Below are 26573 nucleotides of genomic sequence, written 5' to 3'. Positions count from 1 at the left end.
GCTCTCTAATACTCAGCAGATTTCCTCTGAGCTGCTCTCTCTTCTTTTGTGTTTCTACAGCTTCTCTCTCAGTCAGCTCCTCCTCCTCCTGTTGAAATATCTGACTCTCTCTGTTCTTTGTTTTCATGCCTTTAAATTGTCTCCATCATGTTGAATTGATTCTTTATGCTGTATCTCAAAAATGTGACTTGATACTTGGTGGCTTCTCTGCGGTGTGTTGATGAGTACATATCAGTGTGGTTAGTTACAGCAGGAGTGAAACCCTGTTTCACTGTACTGGACTTGTGTTTACATGTAGAGGATGCATTGTGGGTTTATGTATTCCTGTCAAGTTCAGCACTAAAGACAGTGATTGCTTCGCTTGAGTCCTCTGATTCATTCTCTGGTCACTCACAAACAACGGATGTGTCACAGTGTTTTTGACCTGTGGAGTCCACTCAGTGTGCATCAGACGTTTTCAGAAAGAGGGAAAGCTTTGTTTTTTAAAAGGAAGTCTCCAAACATGTTGCATCATAAAGAAACAGCTTTATCTTGAATAATAATGTATCACAGAATATCAATTTACACACAATCATAAGAACTGCACACACAAATCATCAGTTTCATGTACAGTGAACTGATGGTAATACAAATTACAATCCCTTGTTAGACAAGACCCTGCTGGGATCCTTATTTGTCTTACCTCCCTTCCATATTCCTGCAGTAAACTCTCTTCTGATTTCTAACTTACAGAGGAACAATTATTTTACATTTACAAAAATACAGCTTTAAAGAAATGGAATGCATCCGTCTTATTTCTTTACTCATAATTGGGTCTAATATACCTGTCACTTCTGGGACCTACTTCTGTAGGTGCTGTGTAACAGACGTCACTGAGTCAAACTGTAAACCTGTGATCCTGACCTTCACCCTCAAGTCAAAAACTGTTTGGATCTTTGTAAATATCAGTCAAACCTGCAGGTATTCCATACTGTAGGAGTGTACATTTGAAAAGTAGTCAGTTCGAACACTGAATATATTTTCTCTGAACTACTTTCAACAAAATATATCAAAACAGTTTCAGTAAGCTTTCACATTTTTTCAAATTTCACACAGAGTCCAAACTCTCATTGATTTCAGGTTGTACTTGTACTACTTTAACACTTCAACTTCCTGTTTTTGGTCTCTGTTATCATCCTTAAATTGTTAATTGTGGTAAAAACAGTCACTGTTCATCAATAGTTATGGTCTCCCTTTGAATCCTGATGCATGATCTGAGGTAAGCTGGTAAGAGCAGATGTTTGCAGGATAATACCTCCTGTTGTTTTAACTAAAGGACACAATGCAAAGTATTTCTGCATAGAACCAGAAGAGCCATTCAGCCCACAGAAATAATACAATGAAATGTTAATGATGTTCAGTGTTATTCCTCAGTCTGCAGAGTTCTCAGAGGAGTGAAAACTGTGATGAATGAATCCTCTGAGAGCATTTTAATCTGTGTCTCTTGTGTTGTTTCTGACCTTAAAGGTGATTCTGAAACATTAAAGCTGTTGGAGCGTGAGTGAGCGCTTTAACTTTCCTCCTTCAGCATCTCTTCAATCTCTTTGTCCCAGTTATCATCGTGGTTCTCGTTATCAGGCAGCACGTCGTACTCCTGCAGCTCCTCCTGCAGCTCTCGCTCCCAGTCAGGAGTCTCCTCTGAAAAAACAAAACAAATGGAGTCACACGTTGAGCTCTGATAACCTCTGGAATTACATCACAATCCAGCTCAACAGAAACACTCACCCTGCTGTGAGTCTGGATGCTCCCTCTTGTCGAGAACCAGCTGTTCCATTTCTTTGCGTAGGTCGTCCTCATTTATGTTGCATGAGTCAAAGGCATCGCTCACAAACTCAGACACAGGCGGGCTGGTGGAGATCTCCTCTTCATCCTTTCAAAACAGAAACAGAGAAGGTCAGACTCATTCATGATGAAGTCTCTTCACTTCTTTGTTTTAGCTTGTTTTTAAAAAGTTGCTCACCTCACTTGACTTTGGTTTGTTTCTGCTGATGTCAGTGTGAGTTTTCTGTTTCACAATATCTGTGAAAACATTTTAACAGAAGAAGAAGAAGAAGAAATACTGTATTAATCCCTGAGAGGAAACTTAGTTTTATACACTCTGTTATGAAACATGATAGGCACACATGCACTAAGAGGATCCTATAGACATGTACTGGAGAGATTTCAGAGGGAGGGAGCTGTACACAGACGAGAGCCATGAGCACTTGGGGCTTTTTGGTGAACTGGCATCTCTTTAGCAACCGGTCCAAGCTCCAGACTTTGGTCTCTACGAAGTCTTGAACTAGTCAAACCAAGGTTATTATAGTTAACGAAAACTAACAAAATAACGAAAACGAGAGGTGAAAAAACATTTTCGTTAACTGAAATAAAAATAAAAACGAGGCTTCACAAAAAAAACGATAACTAACTGAAACTGTATTGTGAGTTTACAAAACTAACTAAAATAAACTAAAATGATAGAGAAAATGTCTTTAGTTTTTGTCTTAAACTCAGTATTTTGAGCGGATATCATAGACTGTATAAAATATGGACGTAGTAGCCGTGACGTCACCCATCTGTTCCTGAGAGCTGTTTTGAAGCAAATCGACGGCAGCAGCCATATTGGTAATGCGGAACTCAACTAGGCAGAGTGTGACGTAGTGTGAGTCTCTTAGCCAATGGCTGTGTGTTCCCGACCGGGAGTCACGTCAGTCATGTCCTTATTTGGGCAAAACTCATAATCTTAATATCTTCTTAACCGTCATGTTAGAAAAAAATTCACATGTCACATGTTCAACATGTTTACAGCCTGGTTCAAAAAACGGCTTGGCCCTACAACGCTAATCTCTCTAATGGCACACACTGCGTACAGTGTGTGCCATTAGAGAGATTAGCATTGTAGGGCCAAGCCGTTTTTTGAACCAGGCTGTAAACATGTTTATTAATGCTGCAAAGATCGTCTTTTTCCCATTCATATCTATGTGGTTTCCGGTGTTTCTGCAGCCAGCCTCAAGCAGATTTTCGATGTATTGCAGTTTATATCACTTCCGCATTGGCTTCATCGTTTGAGACCGGAGTTTGCCGCTTGGTGGATATGTAATAAAGATCGAGACTGATCGGGTGGACGTCTCTGCTCTCTGCTCTCTGCATCTGCGCTGGAGCGCGCCAAACGGAGCCTGCAGCTGACGGGCGTGCGCATTCACAGCGAGGCAGAATTGCAGGAGGATTAGAGACAAACTCTCTCGCTCCGACTACCTGCCCTGTTTATAACCGTTCCTGTGTGAATGCCCAATAAGTAAGTATAATGAGACGGAGAACTGACTTTTCTTTCCAGAGGCATTCACGTGTGTTAAAACTCCCGAGAGAGCAAATAGCAGCGAATGGCGTTAATGGCTGCGAAAGTCAGGAGAAAGCGGCAGAGCCCCATTTGGGATTGCTTTGAATATGACTGTCTCTGATAGGAGTAAGTGCCTTGCAATGGAAGGTGATAAAATATGTGGACCATTTCTCAAGGGGGAAAATCCCACTAATCTTAAAGTCCATTTGAAAAGCTCACACAAGACGGCTAACCTAGCATACCTTGTCAAGGCAAGAGAGAGCACCCAGCCCCCTCACCCTGAAACAGAAGCGGCCAGGCACTCAGGCAAAAAAGACTAAAACTAATACTGAAACTAATAAAAACTAAACTAAAACTAAGCATTTTCAAAAAATAGAAACTAAACTAAACTAGCAAACCCGCTTCAAAAACTAATTAAAACTAAACTGAAATTGAAAACAAAAAGTCAAAACGAAATAAAAATAAAAACTCATGAAAAATGCAAAACTATAATAACCTTGAGTCAAACCTCCAGTTCCCAAGCCAAGTCCCCTCAGACTAATCTACTGCCTCTTTTTGTCAGAATCTATTTACTATCTTATAAGATAAGATAAGATACTCCTTTATTCGTCCCACAACCGGGAAATTCATGGAGTTACAGCAGCAAACAAGAAGGTGTACAGAACAAGAATTTAACAAGAATATATATAGAAAAAAGTCCATCAGAGACGACAGCTTGGCCATAATTCTCCTGTCAGCTACCCCCTCCACAAGGTCCAGGACTGAGCTGGCCTTCTTCACCAGTTATTCAGTCTTTTTGTTTTTTTGTTTTTTTTTTGTATATTTTTGTAATGTTGCTCTTCAGTAAATTATGCCACAAACAAAAGATAATACTGTTTGTTTACAAAAACAGAAATTTGACTAACGTTTTGTTTTATAAGAACTAATGTTCTTATATATTTATCCTTACCCTTTTTAAATCTATTTATTTTAACTATTTTTATTCTTAATTTTGATGCTTTAACTTATTTTAATTACACACCCCGTCCTCCAACATCTTCATTGGCTCCCCGTCCCCTACCGCATACAGTTTAAAATCCTCCTCCTCACCCACAAAGCCCTCCACCACCAGGCCCCTTCCTACCTCACTGACCTCCTCCACCATCACACTCCTTCTTGTAACCTGCGCTCCTCACATGCCAACCTCCTGTCCCCACCTCACAGAACCAAACACCGAACCTGGGGGGACAGAGCCTTCTCAGTAGCCACCCCCACCCTCTGGAACTCACTCCCCTCCCATATACAAAACTGCTCTGACCCTTCAGCTTTCAAATCTCTTTTAAAAACTCACCTTTTTAAGTTAGCTTTTCATTTGTGATTGTACTGTTTTGTTGTTTTGTTTGATCTGTGTTATTTGTTATTTGTTTATTTTGCTTGTATTGATTTTAACAATTGTACAGTGTCTTTGAGTTTTTGGAAAACGCTATATAAATAAAATGTATTATTATTATTATTATTATATTTTATTTTTGGTGTGCATTAGTCTATTCTATTTGATGTTATTCTTATTATTTTTAATTTGTATTATTACTATTTTTATTATTATTATTATCTTCCCCTAATATGTCTTGCCATTGTTTCATTTCTGCTTCTTTCTTGTTTTTAATCGCTATAAAGCACTTTGGGTTGCATTTAATTTGTATGAAAGGTGCTATATAAATAAAGCTTGATTGATTGATTGATTGAATGTTTTCACAGCAAGAACTTATTCCAAGGCTGAGGGATATTTGGGGGAACTTAAGGCACGTCCACTGCAGGGAACAAGATGTTACTTATGTTCTTGCTTTGGGGGAAAGTGCTTCGCCATGGCCTGCTAACTTCAGGGAGGAAAATGGTGAACGACATGAAAACTCTTAGCCAGAGCTCCTCTGGCTAACCGGCTCCAGTATTGGTACGTCCCAAAGCCTGCCTCCTTGATGTTAACAGATGGGTCAAACTATATATTGAAAATTAACATTAAATAAATGTTTCTCTAAACCCTTTTTTTCTCATTCTAGTCAGTTATAACCATGCTGTTCTATGACTGAAATGACACATGTAGGCAGACTATTTTGTCTGAGTTTTGCAGTAATTGAGCATGATATAAATATATGACCCAACAGGCTGCAGGAACCTTTTAGTTAATTAAACAGTGGTTCCTGGGAACTAAATCTTTTATCACTCAGGCCATCAATCTGCAAAATGCTACAGTGTGTCCTGTAGAGTAAACAGTTTCCAGTTCAATCTTGACAAAAAGGCATGCTGTTGTCAGATATCCTTGTATTAGCGTTTTTTGAAAGATACAGTGTTCTGGAAAAGTCTGTCCTTTCTCTATTTGCCTCATGAATGTTTCCAGTTTTGTGGGGTTTTTTTTGAGGCAGTGAATCAAAATGAACTCATTCTGTTTTTGCAAACCACAAAGGAAAGATACCCTTTTGTTGGCCCTCCTCAGAACTGGAGCCAGGTTTCTCCACGCCTCTCCGCTCTGCAGCCTGTTGTGCTGCGAGAGCTGTGAGCTGAGCGGACTGCTTTATTAAGGACACGCGGTAGAAGTAATTCTTCCAGAAGACGTCTTCTTTCACCCTGAAATGAACGACACAGAGGAACAGTCAGCTCAGAATAGAAGCAAACATTTTGTTCTTAATAAACCCACTCCTATGCGGGGATGCACATGATGAAAAGGGACCGGACAAAGTCTTATGTGTGTGTCAAAACACTCTCACTGTTTGGGGACCAGATGGAAGCGCATCTTCTGAAGGAGCTCATCTTCCTCCAGCATCACCATGGCGACAGGATACATTTGCTCACAGTCAAAGTGAAATTGCACCCCAGCAGGAGGATCTCGCAAAAAATTCCTTTTGTCCTGTCAACAAATGAAGCAATAAGAAGAAACTGTACTGCTGCACAATTTCAAATTTTTTTTTTCCCTTAACAAAGAATTGTTTTATATGGAGACAGACTCACAGCTGAGAGAGCCAGGATCTGCTGCTGGATGGTTTCTTCTTCATTATAACCGACCCACGGGGGCACAGCAGCACCTGGAAACAACCAGCCCAGAGTTATGGCTTTCTTATATCATTAACTTAGAGAGTATAGTATGCATACAAACTGAAAAAAACATACTGAGAGACTTTATCTCATTTCATTATTATGTTTTGCATGACAAATATGCTCAGCCCAAAACAGCCTGGGAAGAGATTCTCAATATGAACAGCCAAATAACAAAATTGAGGACTACGAGTTCCAGCTTCTTCACTCTGGACGACGTTTTTTAGTCCCAAGGTGAAGGACACAGCAGTACAAACAAATCTTTGTTCCTGCTGCTGAACAAGCCACAGCATTTCCCTTCTCATATTCTCATACAGACTTAAACTCCAGTTTTAAGACTTAATCCTAGATTTTCTTATTTCTTCATGTGATTTTATAGCTTTTAGTGGTTGATTGTTGTCTCATATGCCTTTTAAATGGAACCTTCAGCACTTTTATCATGTCTATTGATTTTATCATTTTTATTGTTATAGTAGTTTTAGGATATTTTAGCATGTTTAGCACATATAGTAGTTTGTTCTGTCTGACATCTGTCTTGTTACAATGTTACAATTACAATGTTACAATGTCATTTAGCAGACGCTTTTATCCAAAGCAACATACATACGAGAACAAGAACAACACAAGCAAAGATCTAGACCAGGGGTGTCAAACATGCGGCCCGGGGGCCACAACCGGCCCGCCAAAGGTTCAAATCCGGCCCGCGGAACCACTTTGCAAAGTGAAGAAATTACAGAGAACACATTAACTGGAATTTTTCAATGAAAGTAACTACTATTTCAGATTTGTCCTCTGGGGGGTCACATAAAATTATAGGAGTAAACCAAAACCTGAACAATGCTTTTTTTTCTTAAAGTGAGAAGATAGATTACTTGCTATTTGCAAAATTCAGTTGAGATCAGGCGGCAACCTCTGGTCTATAAAATATGAGTCCAATGTGGAAGTGCTAAAAACTGCAGTTCATTGAGGATCGTCTTGAGGCTGGCTCAAGACGATCTTTACAGTAGAAATAAACATGTTTACAGCCTGGTACAAAAGACCAGTGTAGTCTGGATAGCTAATTTCTCTATCGGCACACACTGTAGGGGTTGAGTTTTTTTCTAATGCAGCAATTTGGAAGATATTGAGATTATGAGTCTTCCAATGAGAGGCACAGCTGACTTGACTGACAGGCGGGAACACTGTAGTTGTTGGCTAGTCAGCCAGCCTCTTTACATCACAATAGCTCGACAGCAGTCGAGCAGCATATTGTATACAGTCTATGGTGCTGACTGAGTGAACCAGAAGCTGAAAAGTGTTTTTTTTTTTCAGGACTTTTTTTCTCAAAGTGATAAAATAAATGACTTGCTGTTTGCATAATCCGATTGAGATTCATAAAGATTTCTTTGGGCACTATAAGATGCTCCACTAACTACAAACACTAACACCACACCGCTGCATACCACACTGTCCAGCAAGCAAACTGTTCATGCTGGAGCTGAGGGGTCCAAAATAGTCAACTTTACCTTCTTCATTATTATAATCTATCTGTTCTTTTGCAGTAAACATTAAATTTGGTGTCAGGTGAATGGATAACTTGTGTGTTTGGTGTGTTCGCAGCAGGTCTCAGTGCTTAAAGAGCAAAAGCCCACTGTGAGACTCATCATGGCAAAAAAGACCATACAAACATATTATGTTATGAGTTTGCTGGTCCGGCCCACTTCAGATCAATTTGGGCTGTGTGTGGCCCCTGAACTGAAATGAGTTTGACACCCCTGATCTAGACAAGAGGAAACAAGATCAGTAAGAGTAACAAAATCCATTTGGATGCAGGTACTGCCAAGCAGAGTAAAGGCAATGCACAAAAGTAAATAAGGATTTTTTTTTTTCCTTAATAAAATAAGGAACATCTACAATGAAGCAACCTAACAATTTAAGTCCTTCCATTATCATCATCAACAATTAACTTGTCATCACCTCAATAATTACCAAAGTACCAAGTGCTGGGTCACTCAAGAGCTGAACACAGATTCCCAGAGTAGGGCAGGACAGTGCGAGTCAACTGTAGCTGGACTTTTATCATGTCTATTGATTTTATCATTTTTATTGTTATATTAGTTTTAGGATATTTTAGTAAGTTTAGCACATATAGTAGTTTGTTCTGTCTGACATCTGTCTTGTAATTCTGTAATGACCTAACATCTCAATGGCTGCAAAACAAGTTCACCTATGGGTACAAATAAAGAAACCTGAACCCTATATATCTAAACACAATTATTTTATGTCTCATTTATTTCATTTTGGTTATTTTTTGTTGCATGTAATTTGTTTAAAGTTGTGACCACTTGTTTAATGCCAGGTGTTGGCAATACTATTACTCTTGTTATAAAAGAATATGTGAAAAATAAAGTGTTAAAAAAAAAAGTAACCTGAACCTGAACCTGACTTAGTTACCAAAGTGTTGCATTGTGGGTAGAGTTTATTTCTAAGGGTCCCTCAGACCTGGTGCTAATGCGTGAACTGTGTTATTAGACCATGAGGAAAAGACTAAACAGACTGGTCAGGAGGGCCAGTTCTGTCCTGGGCTGTCCTCTGGACTCCATAGAGGAGGTGGGTGAGAGGAGGATGTTAGCCAAGCTGACATCCATCATGGACAATCCCTCTCACCCCCTGCATGAGACTGTGGAGGTCCCTGAGCAGCTCCTTCAGCAGCAGACTGAGACTCCCACCCTGCAGGATGGAGCGCTAACGCAGGTCCTTCATCCCATGTGCAATCAGACTGTTTAACACCAGCACTGCTGTGTCCCGTTAATCATCTGTTCTCATCTTCCATTCCACTACATGGACATTACTATGTGACTTGGCACATTCACAAATAACTATTGTAATCCATCTGAATCGCACTGTTCTTCATACTGTGTATGTTTGTTTAAATAACCTGGTGCAATTTTATCCATGCAATAACTTACCTTATCTATTTATCAGATAAAAGAGTACATAGTGTGTATACATCTGTAATAGTTGCCATATTTTATTTTATTTTATTATATTATATTATACTTAACCTTTATAATTGCTATTATTATTGTTATTATATTTTTTAACTATGTTAGTACATTGTTGTATTCCCCTGTCCTGTGTTGTAAGCTGCTGTAACAAAAGAATTTCCCCCAATGGGAGACCAATAAAGTATATCTTATCTTATCTTATATCTTATGATGGACAGCTCTGAGTACCAGTGTTCACACTTTGCATTACCATGCATCTCTTGAGACCACTTATGATCGGCTCTCATGTTCCCACTCTGTGTCTCTGTGTTGATACAGATGTTGTAGATTTGCTAGTTAGATATGATATATGACAGATATGATCTAGGTTTTGTACTTCTACATATAAAGTTTGCACTCAACCTCACATATGGGTTTTTTTCGCTGAAGTTTCTCCAAGAACTCTTCAGTGATGCAGAAGTTTCTGTGTTTTTCTCCCATTCTGAATCTCAAAGTCTCACCCATTTCACTGGTATCTAATACTTATGCTTCCTTATGTGATTTAAAATATCATCCTGCCTTACAATCACTCTCAAGCAGTTGTACCACATTACAACCAGGTGCTTGTAATAACAAACAGAAAAATAAATTATAAATATGAGATAATAGTCATGTAAACTATTCACTTTTCCATAATTAAACAAGTATTCACACAAAGTGTTGTTTCCAAATACACAAACCTAAAGGGCAAGAAGAACGATTCCTCTTCTCATCTGTGAAACATAAACGTCTCACACCTCGGTAAAGTTGCTCTAACTCAAAGTTAAATGCGACTATCATGTCTGATTTGGATATATGTGCTTCATTTTTTAATATTTAAGTCAGGATTTTCTGAATGTTCTATGTGTTCATTCTTAAAGATATAACATCTCCAGATATGTAATGATTCAGATTCCTGCACATACATCATACAGAAGCCCCAGGGAATACTGCAGATATCTTCAAATACAACTTTTGTGTACTTACCAGACACTCTGGCCTTTTGTTCCTGAACAAATTTATCTTGTTCTTTTTGGAAATCACCTAAAATAGTCTGCAGGAAGAAAACACACATCAATCAATCAATCTTTATTTGTATAGCGCCAAATCACAACAAACATTATCTCAAGTTGCTTTTACAAACATAGGAGGTCTAGACCACTCTATGTCAAATTATGAACAGAGACCCAACTTCAAGACAGGGTAAGATTCAGTCTGACCCCACCTTAATCCATCAGTAAACAGGCTGAATAGGAGAAGATTGAAAAAAATGTACAAAAACATTACCTTATCAATGATTCCATTCATCTTCCCCTCTTCCACACTCTTCTTCAGGGTTTGTGCCGTCTCAACCACGGACTCAGACAGTTTCTTGGAGGCACTGCTGGCAATGTTATAGATGTAACCTGCGAGGAACAAAGTATATCAAACATAAGAAAGTTTATTCAATTTTTTTTTAAAACTTAAAATAACTTGGTCCTCCTTTTATAATTTGTTCTCTAAAATATTTAAGAAAACCATTCCCCTCCGCCCCCTCACTGCTATCTTTGGCGTACCCCAAGCAAACATATCCACAACTTCCAAACAGAATAAGGCTCTTGTGTTCTCTTCCCTATTAGCACGGCGGTTGATATTACTGAACTGGAATAACGCTGCTCCAGCCACCCACACTCATCTCATCTGTAATATCATGTCTAATCTTCAATTGGAAAAGATCTGATACAGTGTGAACGGCGCCCTCCAGACCTTCCACAGCACTTGGGATGGTTTAATGAACTTTGTCAGGGATCTTGATGGTCTGCAGTTTGACTGATTAACATCCAGCAGATTTGGTATGCTATTAAAATACTTTGACTTCGCTTTTATCATATTTGTTTAGCCTGTACATGCCTATTTGTTGTTCTTTTTGTATTTATAGCTGATGTTATTGTTATTACATTTTTATTTTTTTATTTTGTATGTCTTATTCTTATGCCTTGTACAAAGAGAGCACAGTTTACCAAAGTCAAATTCCTTGTGTGTTCATGCATACCTGGCCAATAAAGCTGATTCTGGTCCTGATTCTGATTCTGATTCTGACTGGCTACACTTCACCTATGTGTGCAACTGGAGCACCCCTCCCCTGAGTGTGTGTGTGTGTGTGTGTGTGTGTGTGTGTGTGTGTGTGTGTGTGTGTGTGTGTGTGTGTGTGTGTGTGTGTGTGTGTGTGTGTGTGTGTGTGTCTGTTTGCTTTGGGTTTTTTTTTTCACATTTGTTACTTTTCCTAACATTTGAATTCACTCCTCAATTTCTTATATATTAAATATTCTTATCATTATCTAATGTTTTTTTTTTATTATTATTCTCACTCTTTTTACCTTTTTTTATTATAGGTTTCTGTTAATGATCTTGTGGTGTTTTGGTGAGTTCCACCAGCATCCTAAGCATTCCTTTCTAATCTAACTTGGACTATACTATGGATATTTGTGTCTATATTCACCTTTGTGTCTCTTATTATTATGAATGCACAGTTGTGCTCATAGGTTTACATACCCTGGCAGAATGTATGACTTCTTGGGTAGTTTCTGTTGTCATTATGATATAAAAAGAGTAAACACAGTTGTTTGATAATAATTTGCTTCACTAACCATGAGTGAAAAAAAAGTTAATCTCTTATCTTTCATATTCTCTGAAAAATGGCCAAAAAAAAATCACAAATTCTACCAGGGTATGTAAACTTATGAGCACAGCTGTATGTCCATGCAAAATCAATACAAATATATTCAAACAAACAAAAAAAAAGCTTAAAATAACTTTGTTGAAACTTACCACTAAAGCCCTTGGCTTGTTGCAGCAGTTGAGTCGGTTGAACATCTTCCCTATTTATAGCTGATGTTATAGTTATTACATTTTTTTTTTAATTTTGTACGTCTTATTCTTATTCTTATTATATTTTATTGTATTTTATATTTAAATTTTAGATATTTAAAAGCTGAAAGAGAGAAACAGCATCTCGTTTTTCCTGTATGTCTCGTATAAACAGTGAAAATTGACAATAAAAACCTTTGAATCCTTTGAATCCTTGAATCCTTATGCCTTGTACAAAGAGAGCACAGTTTACCAAAGTCAAATTCCTTGTGTGTTCAAGCATAACTGGCCAATAAAGCTGATTCTGATTCTGATTCTGACTGTCAACACTTCACCTATGTGTGCAACTGGAGCCCCCCTCCCCTGAGTGTGTGTGTGTGTGTGTGTGTGTGTGTGTGTGTGTGTGTGTGTGTGTGTGTGTGTGTCTGTGTCTGTGTGTGTTCTTGTTTGCTTTGTTTTTTTTGGGTTTTTTTTTTTCATTTTTATTACTTTTCCTAACATTTGAATTCACTCCTCAATTTCTTATATATTAAATATTCTTCTTATTATTTAATTTTTCTAAATTATTATTCTTACTCTTTTTACCTTTTTTTTATTATAGGTTTCTGTTAATGATCTCGTGGTGTTTTGGTGAGTTCCACCAGCATCCTAAGCGTTCCTTTCTAATCTAACTTGGACTATACTATGGATATTTGTGTCTATATTCACCATTGTGTCTCTTATTATTATGAATGCACAGTTGTGCTCATAGGTTTACATACCCTGGCAGAATGTATGACTTCTTGGGTAGTTTCTGTTGTCATTATGATATAAAAAGAGTAAACACAGTTGTTTGATAATAATTTGCCTCACCCAACCACTAACCATGAGTGAAACAAAAGTTTTTCTCTTATCTTTCATATTCTCTGAAAAATGGCCAAAAAAAATTCACAAATTCTGCCAGGGTATGTAAAATTATGAGCACAACTGTACACCCATGCAAAATCAATAAAAATATATTCAAACAAAGAAGAAAAAAGCTTAAAATAACTTGTTGAAACTTACCACTAAAGCCTTTAGCTTGTTGCAGCAGTTGAGTCGGTTGAACATCTTCTCTTCCAGCATTGTTCTGCTCACTTTCAGCAGCAGTCTGTTTGTTTACGTCCTGATTTGGGTCTTTAACATCAACACGTGACTCCCTGTTTTCTTTTCCTTGCTCATTTTCCTTTCCAATCCCGAGCCAGCTTCCCAGATTCGCAAACATGCTTTAAATATTCCGTTTACACACTTTTTAAAAGAAGTTTTCTAACATGCTCTAATAATCGGACGGTTTCAAACTGAAAACAACAGATGGTGACGTTTCACTCTTCAGTCACTTCCGCGAATCCGTTAAGTTTGTCCATTTTTCACCAAAACTACGGTGACAGGTTGTCATGGAAACACAAGCGCCCGGATCGACATTCCAAGTTTGTCCTTAAAGAAGTTAAAAGTTTCAATTTAAAGTTGATTTAGCTGCGTTTGATAACAGGTATTTTAAAAGTATAATTCTGGAGTTAAAATGACTTTATGTTCTTTGTGGAAAATATTAAAATTAATAAGTAGTTTGTAGTTCAGCTCCCTTCCTAGCATGCTAACGGTAGATGGCAGCTTCGCGCTGTGTTCACTTGTTGTCCCTGGATGGAGCTAGGCTAGCTGAGCTCCTTTAAACTCTCCTGACTGTGTCAGTGTGTCGCTTTGGATAATGAAGCAGGATACAGACTGAAGAGCCTCTGCGTGTGGAACAGAGGAAACCCACAGCTCCTTTCTTTTTTCACCTCTTACCAAACTAACCCTGAAAGTCTCCCTGAGTGATTCCTGAGAGGAGAAACATGAAGTCTGCGCTGCGTTAACCTCGAGGAGCTCTCCTGTTCACCGGTTCATCAACAAGTTGAATCCCCAGGTAAGCTCGACCTTTCAGGCATGGGGTTTGTGTTTTTCTGAGACAAAGTAAAGGATCCGATTGATTATTTAATGGGTTAAAATGATAATTTCACACGAAGAGCCGCTCACCTCTTCACAAAGAGCTGTTTGGGTAAATGTGTCGTTTCAGGCGGATGGCGGTTTCCATTGTGCTCCTCCACATTGTTTGTGTTTAATTCTCTCTCTCTCCATAAGAGCATTAAGTTTAAACAGCATGTCTGGAGTATGACAGCAGGTGTTTCAATGGCTCTAAAGTCAGTGTTTACACACCTACAGACAGTAGATATAACTTCTTCATCCACACAATCATCGAGTGTTGAAGAAGTGTGCCCTTCAAATTAAAGCAAATAATATCAGGACAGACAATGAGACTGCAAAGTCTCAGGACAGGTTGCATTAGACATACAACCATTGTAATCTTATCATACACCAAACAATAGGCTGGTTAAGGACATTTAAAAAATACATATTTTAAACTAATCATTTTCAAACTTCTTAACAGAAAGGACAACATTCATTTAAAAAAAACATCTGTGGATTAGTTTATTTACTTGTAATAGATATCCTAATGCTAGGATAGGTCATCTCCAGTTTAATGATTTATTCTTTATTCTGGGATTTTTAAAACACACTCATAATGATAATAGTGTTATATAATGTATAAGGTAGAAAGGAAGTGGATGTAACTTGTAAAGTAAAACCTGCATTCATAATCTAAAGGAAGGTCAACTATGCAAACATTTCATAACCACAAAAATATTTCCCAAATAGCCAAAAATAATAATAATAAAAAAAAAAATACAAGCCGACAAAAGCTTTACAGAACACAAAAAACATTTAATCAAACACAAAAAAAAGTTTAATGGAACGAAAAAATGTACCCATAAAAAAGGGAAAAAAAAACTTGTTTCATGAAATACTCTGTTTCATTGAATATTTTTGTTTTCTTACAATTTAACTTATTTTAAAATATGATTTTGCATTTTGTTGAAATCTTTTGTGTTTCAAGATTTTTTTTTTTTTAGTTAAATGTTTGGCATTTTTTTTTAGAAGTTTCAGTTTTATAATTTTTTGTACCTGTGTTTCGTCAAATATTTGTGTGTTTTGTGAAATTTCTTTGTGTCTCTTAAAAAGTTTGTTTCCTGATTTATTTGTCCAGTCGTCCTTCAGAGCAGTTATAAAGTGCAGTGTCATCCTACTGGCATTTATTCAATAATATGTTGTTTTGTTCATGTATGTGTTAACTGTGATTTTATTACTACTTTTAACGAAGCCCAGATGATCTCTGATAACTGAGTTGTTTAGGAATGACTAAACCACCATTGTAGATGAAAATGTAAATTCACAAATTAATGGAGGGTAAAATATCTTCATGAGCATAATTTTTGCTTTATTATATCGTACAAGACACATACACTGTGAGTTTACCATATCATTTCTAAAGATTCTTACTACATTGGTGTCATTTAAATATGAATCCACACATCATTATCCAGATTTGTGATGTTATTGTGATGTTACACAGTGTCCTAGACACATTTCCCTGCAGGACACAGACATTTGTACATAGATTATTTGAACTATTCTGTGCTTCTGTAGACACTTTATCATTATTTAAATTTATTCTATTTTATTTCATTTTATTATTTTTATTATTTTATTTTATTGTATTGTATTGTATTGTATTGTATTTTATTTGATTCAATCAATCAATCTTCTATTTTCTTTCTTTCTATTTTCTTCTATTCTATTTTATTTTATTCTATTTTATTTTCCTTTATTCTATTTTAGTTTATTCTATTTTATTCTATTCTATTGTATTCTATTCTATTTTATTCTGTTTTATTTTATTCTATTTATTCCATTTTATTTTCTTCTATTTTATTTTCTTCTATTCTATATTATATTTATTCTATTTTATTCTATTTTATTCTATTTTATTTTATTCTATTTTATTCCATTTTATTCTATTTTATTCTATTCTATTTTATTGTATTCTATTTTATTCTATTCTATTTTTTCTATTTTTTTCTATTCTATTCTATTTTATTGTATTTTATTTTATTCTTTTTTATTCTATTTTATTTTATTCTTTTTTATTGTATTTTATTCTATTCTATTTTATTTTATTCTATTTCATTTTATTCTATTCTATTCTATTCTATTCTATTCTATTCTATTCTAATCTATTCTATTCTATTCTATTCTATTCTATTCTATTCTATTCTATCCTATCAGTCCGGGTCAAAAAGTGAAGCTACAAATGTTGAATTGCAAAACCAGTTTGAATTTTTGAGACATAGTCTGACCCAGATTTAGAGGACAAAAAAAATCAATGATTTCTGATATGGTAATCTCTATTTACAGAGCTGGCAATAGCTGATGGGTTTGGAGATTACAGATACACTGATTGAACACAACATGCTTTAAGAGTGGAACAATATCAGACTTGGACAACCAATTTCATTACGTGGATCACCATCCATGTAGCTGTGATGTTCTGCTACATGTGCTCAAGAGATAGTGTTAGAAGTATTGTAAAAATCAAAATATGCTCACAAGACTTATGAAATATAGACAAGCTCAAAGAGTAGGTCACGTAAAGCAACTTAATTCCAGGACATGATTTGTTGACATCTTTCTGCCCTTCTCTCCTTATTTTTCTCCACAGCACCATGGACACTGAGGGTTATAAAAGTGACCAACACTACACAGAAACAGAGAGACTTTGGCATGTGAGGCAAAAGTCAGAGGATCTGGATCTGAGGAGCAGAGATGCTGAGGTCTGCAGCCTGGTGGAAGTTTTTCTTTCAGGAGGAGCACCTTGGGGATTTACACTCAGAGGGGGGCTGGAACATCGAGAACCTCTGCTCATAACCAAGGTAAATAATCTGGACCGCTTTTAGATGAAAAACAGATGAGATTGAGATGACGTGCTAGTCTGCTGAATGAAGGGGATGATTTTTAACCTTTTACACACAACACCTGTATGATGTTTCTTCGTATTTCTTCACAATTCCATGCAAATAACACAACATATCTCTATTACTTAATGTTGAAATACATACAAACATTTTTCTGCTTTCAAAGGTAGCTTCTATCTGTCTGGTTTGGTTCAGGATAATTCACCGGCCTCCCTAACTGTAGCACAAAAATAGAGGAAAGCCTACTGCAGGAAAGCCCCAACCCCACAGGGCTAAGAACTCTCTCAAGGGACATGATGTCCTTAATATCAGCTCCCTTAGACTCTCTGGCTGTACAGGAGAAACGCAGAGAGAAGCTTCTCTCTTTCTGTTTGCTCAATGTCACAGTTTATGCCACACTGAATGTGGTACAGTCTTGTTGCCCTCACTCTCACAGAGACAGTGTAATAAATGACCTTAGGCAACAAGAACGCCACCAACCTTTGCTCCCATCACAGGTTACCCAATTAATAGACGTAGTATCTGTAATGTCACCCATCTGATTCTGAAACGCTGTTTTGAAGCCAAGCGTCAGCGGCAGCCATATCAGAAATGCTGAACTGAACCATAACTGCTGTCGAGCTAGTGTGAGGTAAAGAGGCGGGCCTTTAGCCTCCTCGCTAACAGCTACAGTGTTCCCACCTGTCAATTAAATCAGCTGTTCCTCTCATAATGGAAAACTCGTAATCTTAAAGGTGACATATTCTGCTCTTTTTCATCGTAATGTATTGGTCTAAGAGCCCAAAACATGTCTTTAAAGTTTATTGCTCAAAAAAACACTTTGAAATCAGATTTTGGTCTGCCTGTAAAACCCTCTTTTTCAGCCCTGCTCAGAACAGGCTGTTTTCTGTGTCTGTGCCTTTAAATGTGAATGAGCTCTCTGACCACGCCCCCTCAGGAAGTGGATGTGGGCTCGGCTCTCCAGCACGTTGATCTAATGTTTACATGTTGGCTGCATAGACATGGCTGCCCACAGACCCGCGTTACTTGAACCCTCTGAATCTGATCCAGAATCTGATCCTGACGGAGAGGCGCCTGCAGCAGGACCTTTCTGAACGATTGGTCACAGATTTTGTGTTTCTTGTTGTTTTATTTGTCAGCATGTCGACGTGTGTCTTGGTACACAGCTACGAACATGTAGCTATGTGGCTATGCTAACTAGCGCTAGCACTTTTCCATGAAAAATAAAAATCATCCACTAGATCTTCAAATCTGCAGACGTGGGGAGTAAAACCGACCTTTGTGTTTATTAAGACAGCCTACAACTAGCATGCCTCCCTCCTAAGCTCCTTGTTAGCACACGTGTGTGCAGGGAATGAAAAACGGAGGAGGGGTTGAGTTGTATTTTATACAGTCTATGGGCTGAACAAGCTCTGAGCTCTGACTTCAGTTACAGACCAGATGTCGTTGTGACATATGAAAAACACTGAAAACTGAAACGGCTCGTTTCACACACATTTACAGAAAGGTGGGGAGCTCAGAACAGGGGCGGAATGGATTTCTTTCATTTTCGGGAGGTTTGTAGACAGGGACACATATTTGAGGTAGAGAACCATTAAAAAGTCGATTTTGCATGATATGTCACCTTTAATGTCTTCGAAACTGCTGTTGTGAAAATATTCAACCCGTTAGAGAAATTAGTTATTCAGACGACACTCAATTTTTGTACCAGGCTGTAAACATGTTTATTTCTGCTTCAAAGATTTTTTGAATGGGTGTGTATGTGGTTTCTGGTACTTCCGGAGCCAGCCTCAAGTGGACACTCGAGGAACTGCAGTCTTTAACACTTCCGCATTAGCTTCAAGTCTCATGGCCTGAGGTTGCCGCTTGGTTATAATGAACCATCCCTTTCTTCAGCCTTTGTCAGAGCAGACTTTCATAGGATTATTTGATATCTTCCAGTGAGAACACAGGACTGCTGATTCATCCCATACCTGACATACATATCTCTGCTTACATGACAAATACACAACTCTACAGAAGTCTAATTCCTTTCCTGCTGACATTTACGGTTCCCTGCTGGCAGAGTGATTTCAGACTTGCTCTTTACTCAGTGTTTGTCCATGCTATTACGCTTTGGTTGTATATAGCAAGCAGACATAGCCATAGCAAGATCATGCATTGGTTGGTGGACTGCGGTTCCAAAATCTTGACTTTGTCACCATTCTGGGTTTTTTTCTCCTTTGGGTCAGAAGTGACCAAATTTAAATCAGAGGGTGCAAAGACCAAGTTAGTCTCTGTGTCTTGATTTATAGGTCGTAATTGCACCGGCTTGTCAATCACTGGTAGCCACAACCCAAAGTATACCCTGCTTTGTCTTCTTTTTGACTCAAAATTGGACTAGAGGTTTAAAATTAAACCTGATGCTGTGTTTAGGAGGACTTAAAACTTGGGATTATCAGGGTTTACTGAGGTATTAAATCAAGAATGAAGTCAGGTCACTTCCCATGCACACCTCTAACACAGGGGTTCTCAAACTTTTTGGAGCCAGGGACCCCTTACAGGTGAGAACATTTTCCAAGGACCCCCTCATAATTGTAACATAGATTAAGCACATGCTTACTACCATTTGCACTCTTAGTTGCCCTTGGAACTATTTGTATTGTAAAACTTATCAATGTAAATACTTCAGACCTGTTCCATAGTGATAAATACATAACACTTAAATTTGAATCATGTGAATACCACTTGTATACTTTAAAACAGAGGGTCATTTCATTCCTTGTGGACTCAACATGACAGCATTTATACTTTTCAAGTCATTGATCTTAAAAGCTTTCAGAAAACTAACAGTAGCAAGGCTCACATATCCCTTTGAGCCACCAAATGGTATCCTAACAATGGTATATATGCTGTTTTTAATGACACAGCACAATTTTATAATTTATTAGAAATGTATTTTAAATATTTCACGGACCTCCACGCTATGGTACACGGACCCCCAGTGGTCCCAGGACCCCACTTTGAGAACCACTGCTCTAACAAGTAGAGTCGCCTCTGTTGGCTGTAGATTATGATTGCAGGTTTTACTTTACAAGTTACATCCACTACCTTTCTACTTTATACATTATATAACACTATTATCATTATGAGTGTGTTTTAAAAATCCCAGGATAAAGAATGAATCATTAAACTGGAGATGAACTAAGAGCTGTTATCCTTGTACAGCATTTTTTGATGCATACAGGATCCACGAGGGGGAGGGTACCTAAACACAGTGCTTCACAATCAGCTCTGACCTCACACCGTAGCCTCGTTTCTCTGTTGACTTTGTAATGATTTACCACAAGAGACCTTGCGAGTTAATTTGACTTGGTTCCACACCAGCACCTGTTTGTCAGGAGCTGCGTCTCTGCTCAGTTTTGTCCAAAACTCAGTCCAAAGTCCAGCGCGTGTGGACGAAACTCTGAATCTTTGGCACCGCATGAGCCGAGAGCGACCACATTCGCCCAAGCTATCGTAGGTTCTACAAGCATGCTTATTCAAATGAGAAGAATTCTGACCATTTTAAGTCTTTAAGCTTGAAGATTAAAAACTGTGGCCACACTGCTAACTAGTGCGAGGTGAACCGTTGCCCAGTTGGACTGCAGTTCTTGGTTCCTGAACGCCACATGCTTACTCCAAGGACCGAAAGAAGTGGACCTGTTTGCATCTGCTGGTGAGATCTTCATTCTTCAGAACTTATAACTTTTCACCTGGACAATAACGACCCTCATGGTTATTCTTTAATAGCGTTGGCAGAGTCCTCCTGGCGGGTTCTTTAAAGAAATACTTCAGTAATCTAATGAAGTGAATTAGTCATGGAATAGACTAAACACATGTTGGTCTTGAAATGTGTCTGAGCTCAGTTTTCCTTCAGCGTGTGTTATTGGATCCCACCTGGACCTTTCCCTGCGCTCTCATATTTTTGTGCTGGGTAACATTTCACGGTAGACTCTGTGGTACCAGGAGCAGAGGAGGAATGTTGGAGCTTTGTTTGATTTTCTAAATGTAGTGAATTATCTGTGACAGCCTGAAGCCCGCTGGAATGGCGTGATGGGATAAGTGAAGTCAGGATTAGTGATTTGTGCTCTTTTGGAGCCCTTCTCAGATTATAGTCGCTGATTTACAAAGGTGCGATGTTGAATTATTCGTGTTAACTAGATAAAGTTGGAAGTGCTAATCCTCCTAACAAAATAAGAAGCCCACGTTGTTCTTTGTGACGGGTCCACTGTGTATCTTAAACCTCTGGAAAAGCAGTTTGAGGCCTTTTTCCAAACACACATCTGTCTCTCTGTGAACACACGGCTGACACAGTGTGTTTTTAGTGTTATTAATATGTATTACCTGATGACCTTACTTATTTATCTCTGCGATCTTTGAGATGTTCAGTTAACCATACCTGTTCTGTTTAATGTGTGTGCTTTTAAAACAACACATATCTGTCCTGTCTGAACATGCAGGACTACAGTAAGGCAGAAGCTTAACTCTGGTCACAATGGTGTTTAACTTATCCAGAGGGCTCAGACCTGCTGGATCAGAGACGCAGCCGGAACGCAACGGAGCGGATCCAGTGGAAGTTAACACATTGACTAGAATAGAAACCTATCAGATCCAATCTGGTGGAATTTGGCCGTTAAACTTTGTAAAAAAAAAAAAAAAAGTTAAGCTACAGCCAATGTAGCTTTTCATCAAGTGGCGATCTCTGGTGCTAAAATATGAAGCTAAATGTTGAAGTGCAGAAAACTGCAGTTCCTCGACCGTCCACTTGAGGCTGGCTGTAAAAGCCCAGAAAACCCTTTAAGCGTCCATATTTAAAACTCAATTATTACTAATTGAACATGTTTACAGCCTGACTCAGGTCTCTAGAGCTCGTTTCTTTATTCATGACAGCTGTATGGCAAGGATTTTTTTTTTTGTCACTCATCTGTTTTTATAATGTTTGGCACAATGAGGACAGGTGGATGTGTTGTAGCTTTTTTCCTCATCTCCACCGTATCTTTGTTTGTGTGTAAGGTGGAAAGTTAGCTTCAGTTTTTTTTTTTAAGTTATATTTTTGGGCTGTTATGCCTTTATTAGACAGGACAGCTGACGAGAGACAGGAAACAAGGGGAGCAGAGAGCGGGGGAAGACATGCAGGAAATGGCGACGAGGACTATAGCCTCTGTACATGGGGCGCTGCTGGCCTAGCGAGTTAGCATCTTCAGTGAGGCGATTGCCATCTTTGGGCTTCAAACCAATGGATGGCATCTCTAAGACTGTGTCCATGTCTCATACCATCTCTGATTATTCAGTTAAAGCTGGGGTTGGTAGTCTTGGAAAACTAGCATGAATTTGAATGTAGCATTTCCTCAGGACTCCGACTAACCCCTACCCCCTCCCCCCTCCCCTCGGAGCTCCTCCAAAACAACGCCCCCGCTCACATGCATGAGCGCCACTGATTTGCGACCATATGATCGTGACTGATTCAAAACCGGTCCTCACCAAAACATTATCATAGTGAAAGTTAAAAACACAAACAAACATGGCTGCTGTTAGCACTCACAACTGTCATGCTAGCATTATCCAGTTGTACTGGTGACACGATATCAGGAGAAAAGTTATAACACATATATAATACTGTAACAGCTCTACTGTTTGTTAAATGTGTTCAGTGTAGATGTTCTTAATTCCTACAGTGTTGACAGTCAGTGAAGGCATCAGGAGAGGTGTAGAGTGTGTGAGCGGGAGAGAGGAGAGACAAGAGGAGAAGTTCTTCATTCATTCAAACATTGATTATTGCTTTGTTGGTTGGCGTGATCACGGCCGACAGTGACCGGTTATTAAAGATCAACGTGTTCACGAATCGGCTCGTCATCCCTACAGCGTCCGGACAGAAGTTACAGTACATATACATTTTCTGTAGGACTTACTAAATGTCATTAATTCTTTTGCTTGTCAGAGCCCCCGTGGTGAGAGCTGTTTAGACTCTGATTCGGAGCAAAGCACCTCATCGGGTCAGAGGGGACAGGCCCAAGGTGGAGCGAGAGGGGCAGTCAGTAGAGTCAGGGGGAGCAGAGGCAGGGGATGGGGAGTGCATGCTCAGGAAATGTCTGCGCAGGAGGCAGAACAGCAGGACGGAATTTGATTGGTTTAAAATTTTGGACCCCAAAAACAGGGATTGGTTGGTGTTTTCCCAGGTTTACTCCGGCTGTAGATAGCAGCTTTTTTTGGCTCTTTTTTAAGAACACATTATGTATTGATTGCCATCGGGACATAAAGATCATTTTAACCAGTATAACAAAAAGTGTATCTAAACCCCAGCTTTAATTTTCCAAAAAACACAAAACTCACCTCGACAAAGGTTTTCAGACTTGATTACATTAAAAGAAAACTTGCTGTGCGTTAAAGCATCATCATATGTGCACCCTCACTCATAGTGAAACTGGCAGATAACAAAAAGGGCCTCAGTTTGATGAGAGGTTTTACAGTGTTGCTTAAAAAAGTCCTGGAGAAATCCTGGATCTAATTAAAGTTCCTGACATTCCTCTCATAGTTCAGGTAAAGCTCGAGGTCTTCTCAGACTTAACGTCCTTAGTCTCAATAAACTTATATAATCCTGTTTTACACAACACAGCTGGGCATGCAGCACCTTGTACACATTTCCTCTGCCAGGGTCACGTTTAATTTGGAAGTAAATACTGTTTGCTCTGAGAGAACCAGAAACAGACTCTGTTCTTACACGCTGCGATCCATCACCTGCAGAGAAACAGGTTTTAATAATTATCAAATCCTTTGTGTTAAAACCTTGAAGTTCAGTTTCACTGTTGCTCAACCTCTGCAGCAAAGGTGATTCATAGCACAGGATTAAAGCTCATCAGAGGGGAAATGTGTCTATGGTCAGATACTTTTCTATTCTTGAAATCACCAAAGTTATTAAGATTAACCTCAGCTTGATTAGTCTTGTAGTCCTAAAGACATAATAACCTCTTGCTAAATTTAAAGTTGCTATATATCAGGCTGAAGCAGAGCGATGGACAGACTGACAGATGCTTTAAACATCTGCTTAGTGATCCAGTTTTGTGTTTCTTGTCAAACAACAATCAATCAATCAGACTTTATTTATAAAGCGCTTTTCATATAATGACATTGTAACACCATGTGTTGTACATAAAAAGAATTTAAAACAGAATAAATCAAGAAAAAGATCCTAATCCCAACCCCAACCACCAACAAATAAAATAAAATATTAAACCATTAAAAGAAAATAAGATGCTATACTTAAAAAATAAAATAAACAAGTACATAAATAAATTAAATAAATTAAAAGTGACCAAAATTTGAACTAGATAATAGATAAATAAATAAAACTGTTATAAGAATGAATGAAACTCAGTTAAAAGCAAGACTAAAAAGGTAGCAATGACAACCTGCAACAATGAGCATTGTCAGTGATGTGAGCACGCAGAGCCTTAAAACCACACACCAGTTCAGAGTTCAGTGCCCTGTCAGCTCGCTGCTCGGCACATCTGTCAGCAGAAAAGACACATTCCTTACCCACATCACCACCACATCCTTCCCCTCATGTCCCTCAGAGAGACATGAGGCTATTTCTGAGGACACTCCGGCATCCAGGACGGCTGGAGTCTGCCTGATTATAGCCTGGAGGAAGATGGTAAACAAAAGACATGCTACGGCTCATGCTGATTGAGCTGAAGAGGTGACACTTGTTTAGAAAAGCAACATAAATCTCTTTTCCTGCTTCTTATCACCCTTTTTATTTACACTCTTAAAATACTCTCTTATTGTGAAGTCAGCTTGGATGTTTGGAATAGAAGCAGCTCTATTGTGTAGCTTCAGATCCCCTGGTATCACTTGTGTCCATGTAAAGAAAGTTCAGCAGTTTTAAACAAACAATTAAGACATTTCTTGGACTGAACTTGTTGACGTCTCAAACCCAGATAGATAGATATGATATGAGCACCCTTTGCTTTCAGCTGTCTGAATAGTCTGCTGTTGAAGTAACCGAGTGATCCAAATGTTCTTGCTGATGGTTTTAACTACATGATTACTCTCTGTGGTGTTGGATCATTTTGCACCGTCATGCTTCTGTTGCAGAAGAAAGGACTAACTAGTGACTGCACATGTTTTTGTTTCTAGTGCGCGGCTGCAGGAAATGCACTGTTTGGAAGACAAAAAGAGTGGTTGTTGTTGTTTTGATGGCAAAAACTTGACAAAGGGAGGATCTTTCTTTTCCTTCATCACAGGAGCTTCTTGTCCTCAAGAGCCACCGTCCTTCAGTTGAGAATCTGTCTGATAGCTATAGCTAAATATTCCCATTTCTTCACACTGTACCTTTTAAAGCTGGGGTTGGTCGTCAGATTTAGATACACTTTTTGTCATACTGGTTAAAATGATCTTTATGTCCTGATGGCAATCAATACATAATGTGTTCTTAAAAAAGAGTGAAAAAAAGCTGCTATCTACAGCCGGAGTAAACCTGTGAAAACACCAACCAATCACTGTGTTTGGGTCCCAAAATTTTAAACCAATCAAATCCTGTCCTGCCTTTTAGCCCGCCTCCTGCGCGTACATTTCCCCGGCGTTCACTCCCCGTCCCCTGCCTCTATTTACTGCCCCTCTCGCTCCACCTCGGGCCTGTCCCCTCTGACCCGATGAGGGTCTTTGCTCAGGACTGTAGTCCGAATCAGAGTCTAAAAAGCTCTCACCACGGGGGCTCTGACAAGCAAAAGAATTAATGACATTTAGTAAGTCCTACAGAAAATGTAGATGAATTGTAGCGTCTGTCCGGACGCTGTAGTGATGACGAGTCGATTGGTGAACACGTTGAGCTTTAATAACCGGTCACTGTCGGCCGTGATCACGCCAACCAACAAAACAACAATCAATGTTTGAATGAATGAAGAACTTCTCCTCTTGTCTCTCCTCTCTCCCACTCACACACTCTACACCTCTCCTGATGCCTTCACTGACTGTCAACACTGTAGGAATTAAGAACATCTACACTGAACACATTTAACAAACAGTAGAGCTGTTACAGTATATGTGTTATAACTTTTCTCCTGATATCGTGTCACCAGTACAACTGGATAATGCTAGCATGACAGTTGTGAGTGCTAACAGCAGCCATGTTTGTTTGTGTTTTTAACTTTCACTATGATAATGTTGTGGTGAGGACCGGTTTTGAATCAGTCACCATCACATGGTCGCAAATCAGAGGCGCTCGTGCATGTGAGCGGGGGCGTCGTTTTGGAGGAGCTCTGAGGGGAGAGGGGGAGGGGTTAGACGGAGTCCTGAGGAAATGCTACATTCAAATTCATGCTAGTTTTCAGAGACTACCAATCCTAGCTTTAAGTCGAATACAAGCAGCAACATCCGGTCGCGAGAATTGAAGCCAATGCGGAAGTGTTAAAAACTGCA

At 38.7% G+C, this 26573-nt stretch overlaps 2 protein-coding genes across 4 annotated transcripts in view; one reads left to right on the top strand and one right to left on the bottom strand.

Moving 5' to 3' along the window:
* Positions 1-505: 505 nt before the first annotated feature.
* LOC117808107 (synapse-associated protein 1-like) lies at positions 506-14569 on the bottom strand. Its single transcript, XM_034677614.1, has 9 exons — positions 13318-14569; positions 10714-10832; positions 10414-10480; positions 6338-6411; positions 6097-6236; positions 5805-5956; positions 2000-2058; positions 1765-1909; positions 506-1677 (listed from the first exon to the last, which is right to left on the bottom strand). The coding sequence occupies exons 1-9, from the start codon at positions 13514-13516 to the stop codon at positions 1550-1552; spliced, it is 1083 nt and encodes a 360-aa protein (XP_034533505.1). The 5' UTR covers positions 13517-14569; the 3' UTR covers positions 506-1549.
* The window catches only part of shroom2a (shroom family member 2a), a 65590-nt gene continuing 52676 nt past the window's right edge, over positions 13660-26573 (top strand). The window contains exons 1-3 of one of the 3 annotated variants that reach the window (XM_034677592.1): positions 13661-14191; positions 16579-16697; positions 16883-17093. In XM_034677592.1, coding sequence (XP_034533483.1) covers positions 16887-17093 — 207 coding nt within the window. In that variant the 5' untranslated portion in view covers positions 13661-14191; positions 16579-16697; positions 16883-16886. Of the gene's footprint in view, positions 14192-16578; positions 16698-16882; positions 17094-26573 lie in introns of all 3 variants that reach the window. The other 2 variants (XM_034677601.1, XM_034677583.1) reach the window with 2 other exon arrangements.

The sequence above is a fragment of the Notolabrus celidotus genome, chromosome 2 (assembly GCF_009762535.1).
Source record: "Notolabrus celidotus isolate fNotCel1 chromosome 2, fNotCel1.pri, whole genome shotgun sequence".
Lineage (NCBI taxonomy): Eukaryota > Metazoa > Chordata > Actinopteri > Labriformes > Labridae > Notolabrus > Notolabrus celidotus.
The sequence above is the reverse complement of the archived record's forward strand: the minus strand, read 5'-3'. Positions and strand labels throughout refer to the sequence as shown.

Excerpts from the sequence above, each read along its gene's own strand:
- LOC117808107 (XM_034677614.1), bottom strand. The coding sequence starts at position 13,516 with ATGTTTGCGAATCTGGGAAGCTGGCTCGGGATTGGAAAGGAAAATGAG. Across the intron at positions 6,412-10,413 it reads ACAAAAGGCCAGAGTGTCTG|GTGCTGCTGTGCCCCCGTGG; the intron begins GTAAGTACACAA and ends GGTTGTTTCCAG. Across the intron at positions 1,910-1,999 it reads ACAAACCAAAGTCAAGTGAG|GATGAAGAGGAGATCTCCAC; the intron begins GTGAGCAACTTT and ends CTGTTTTGAAAG.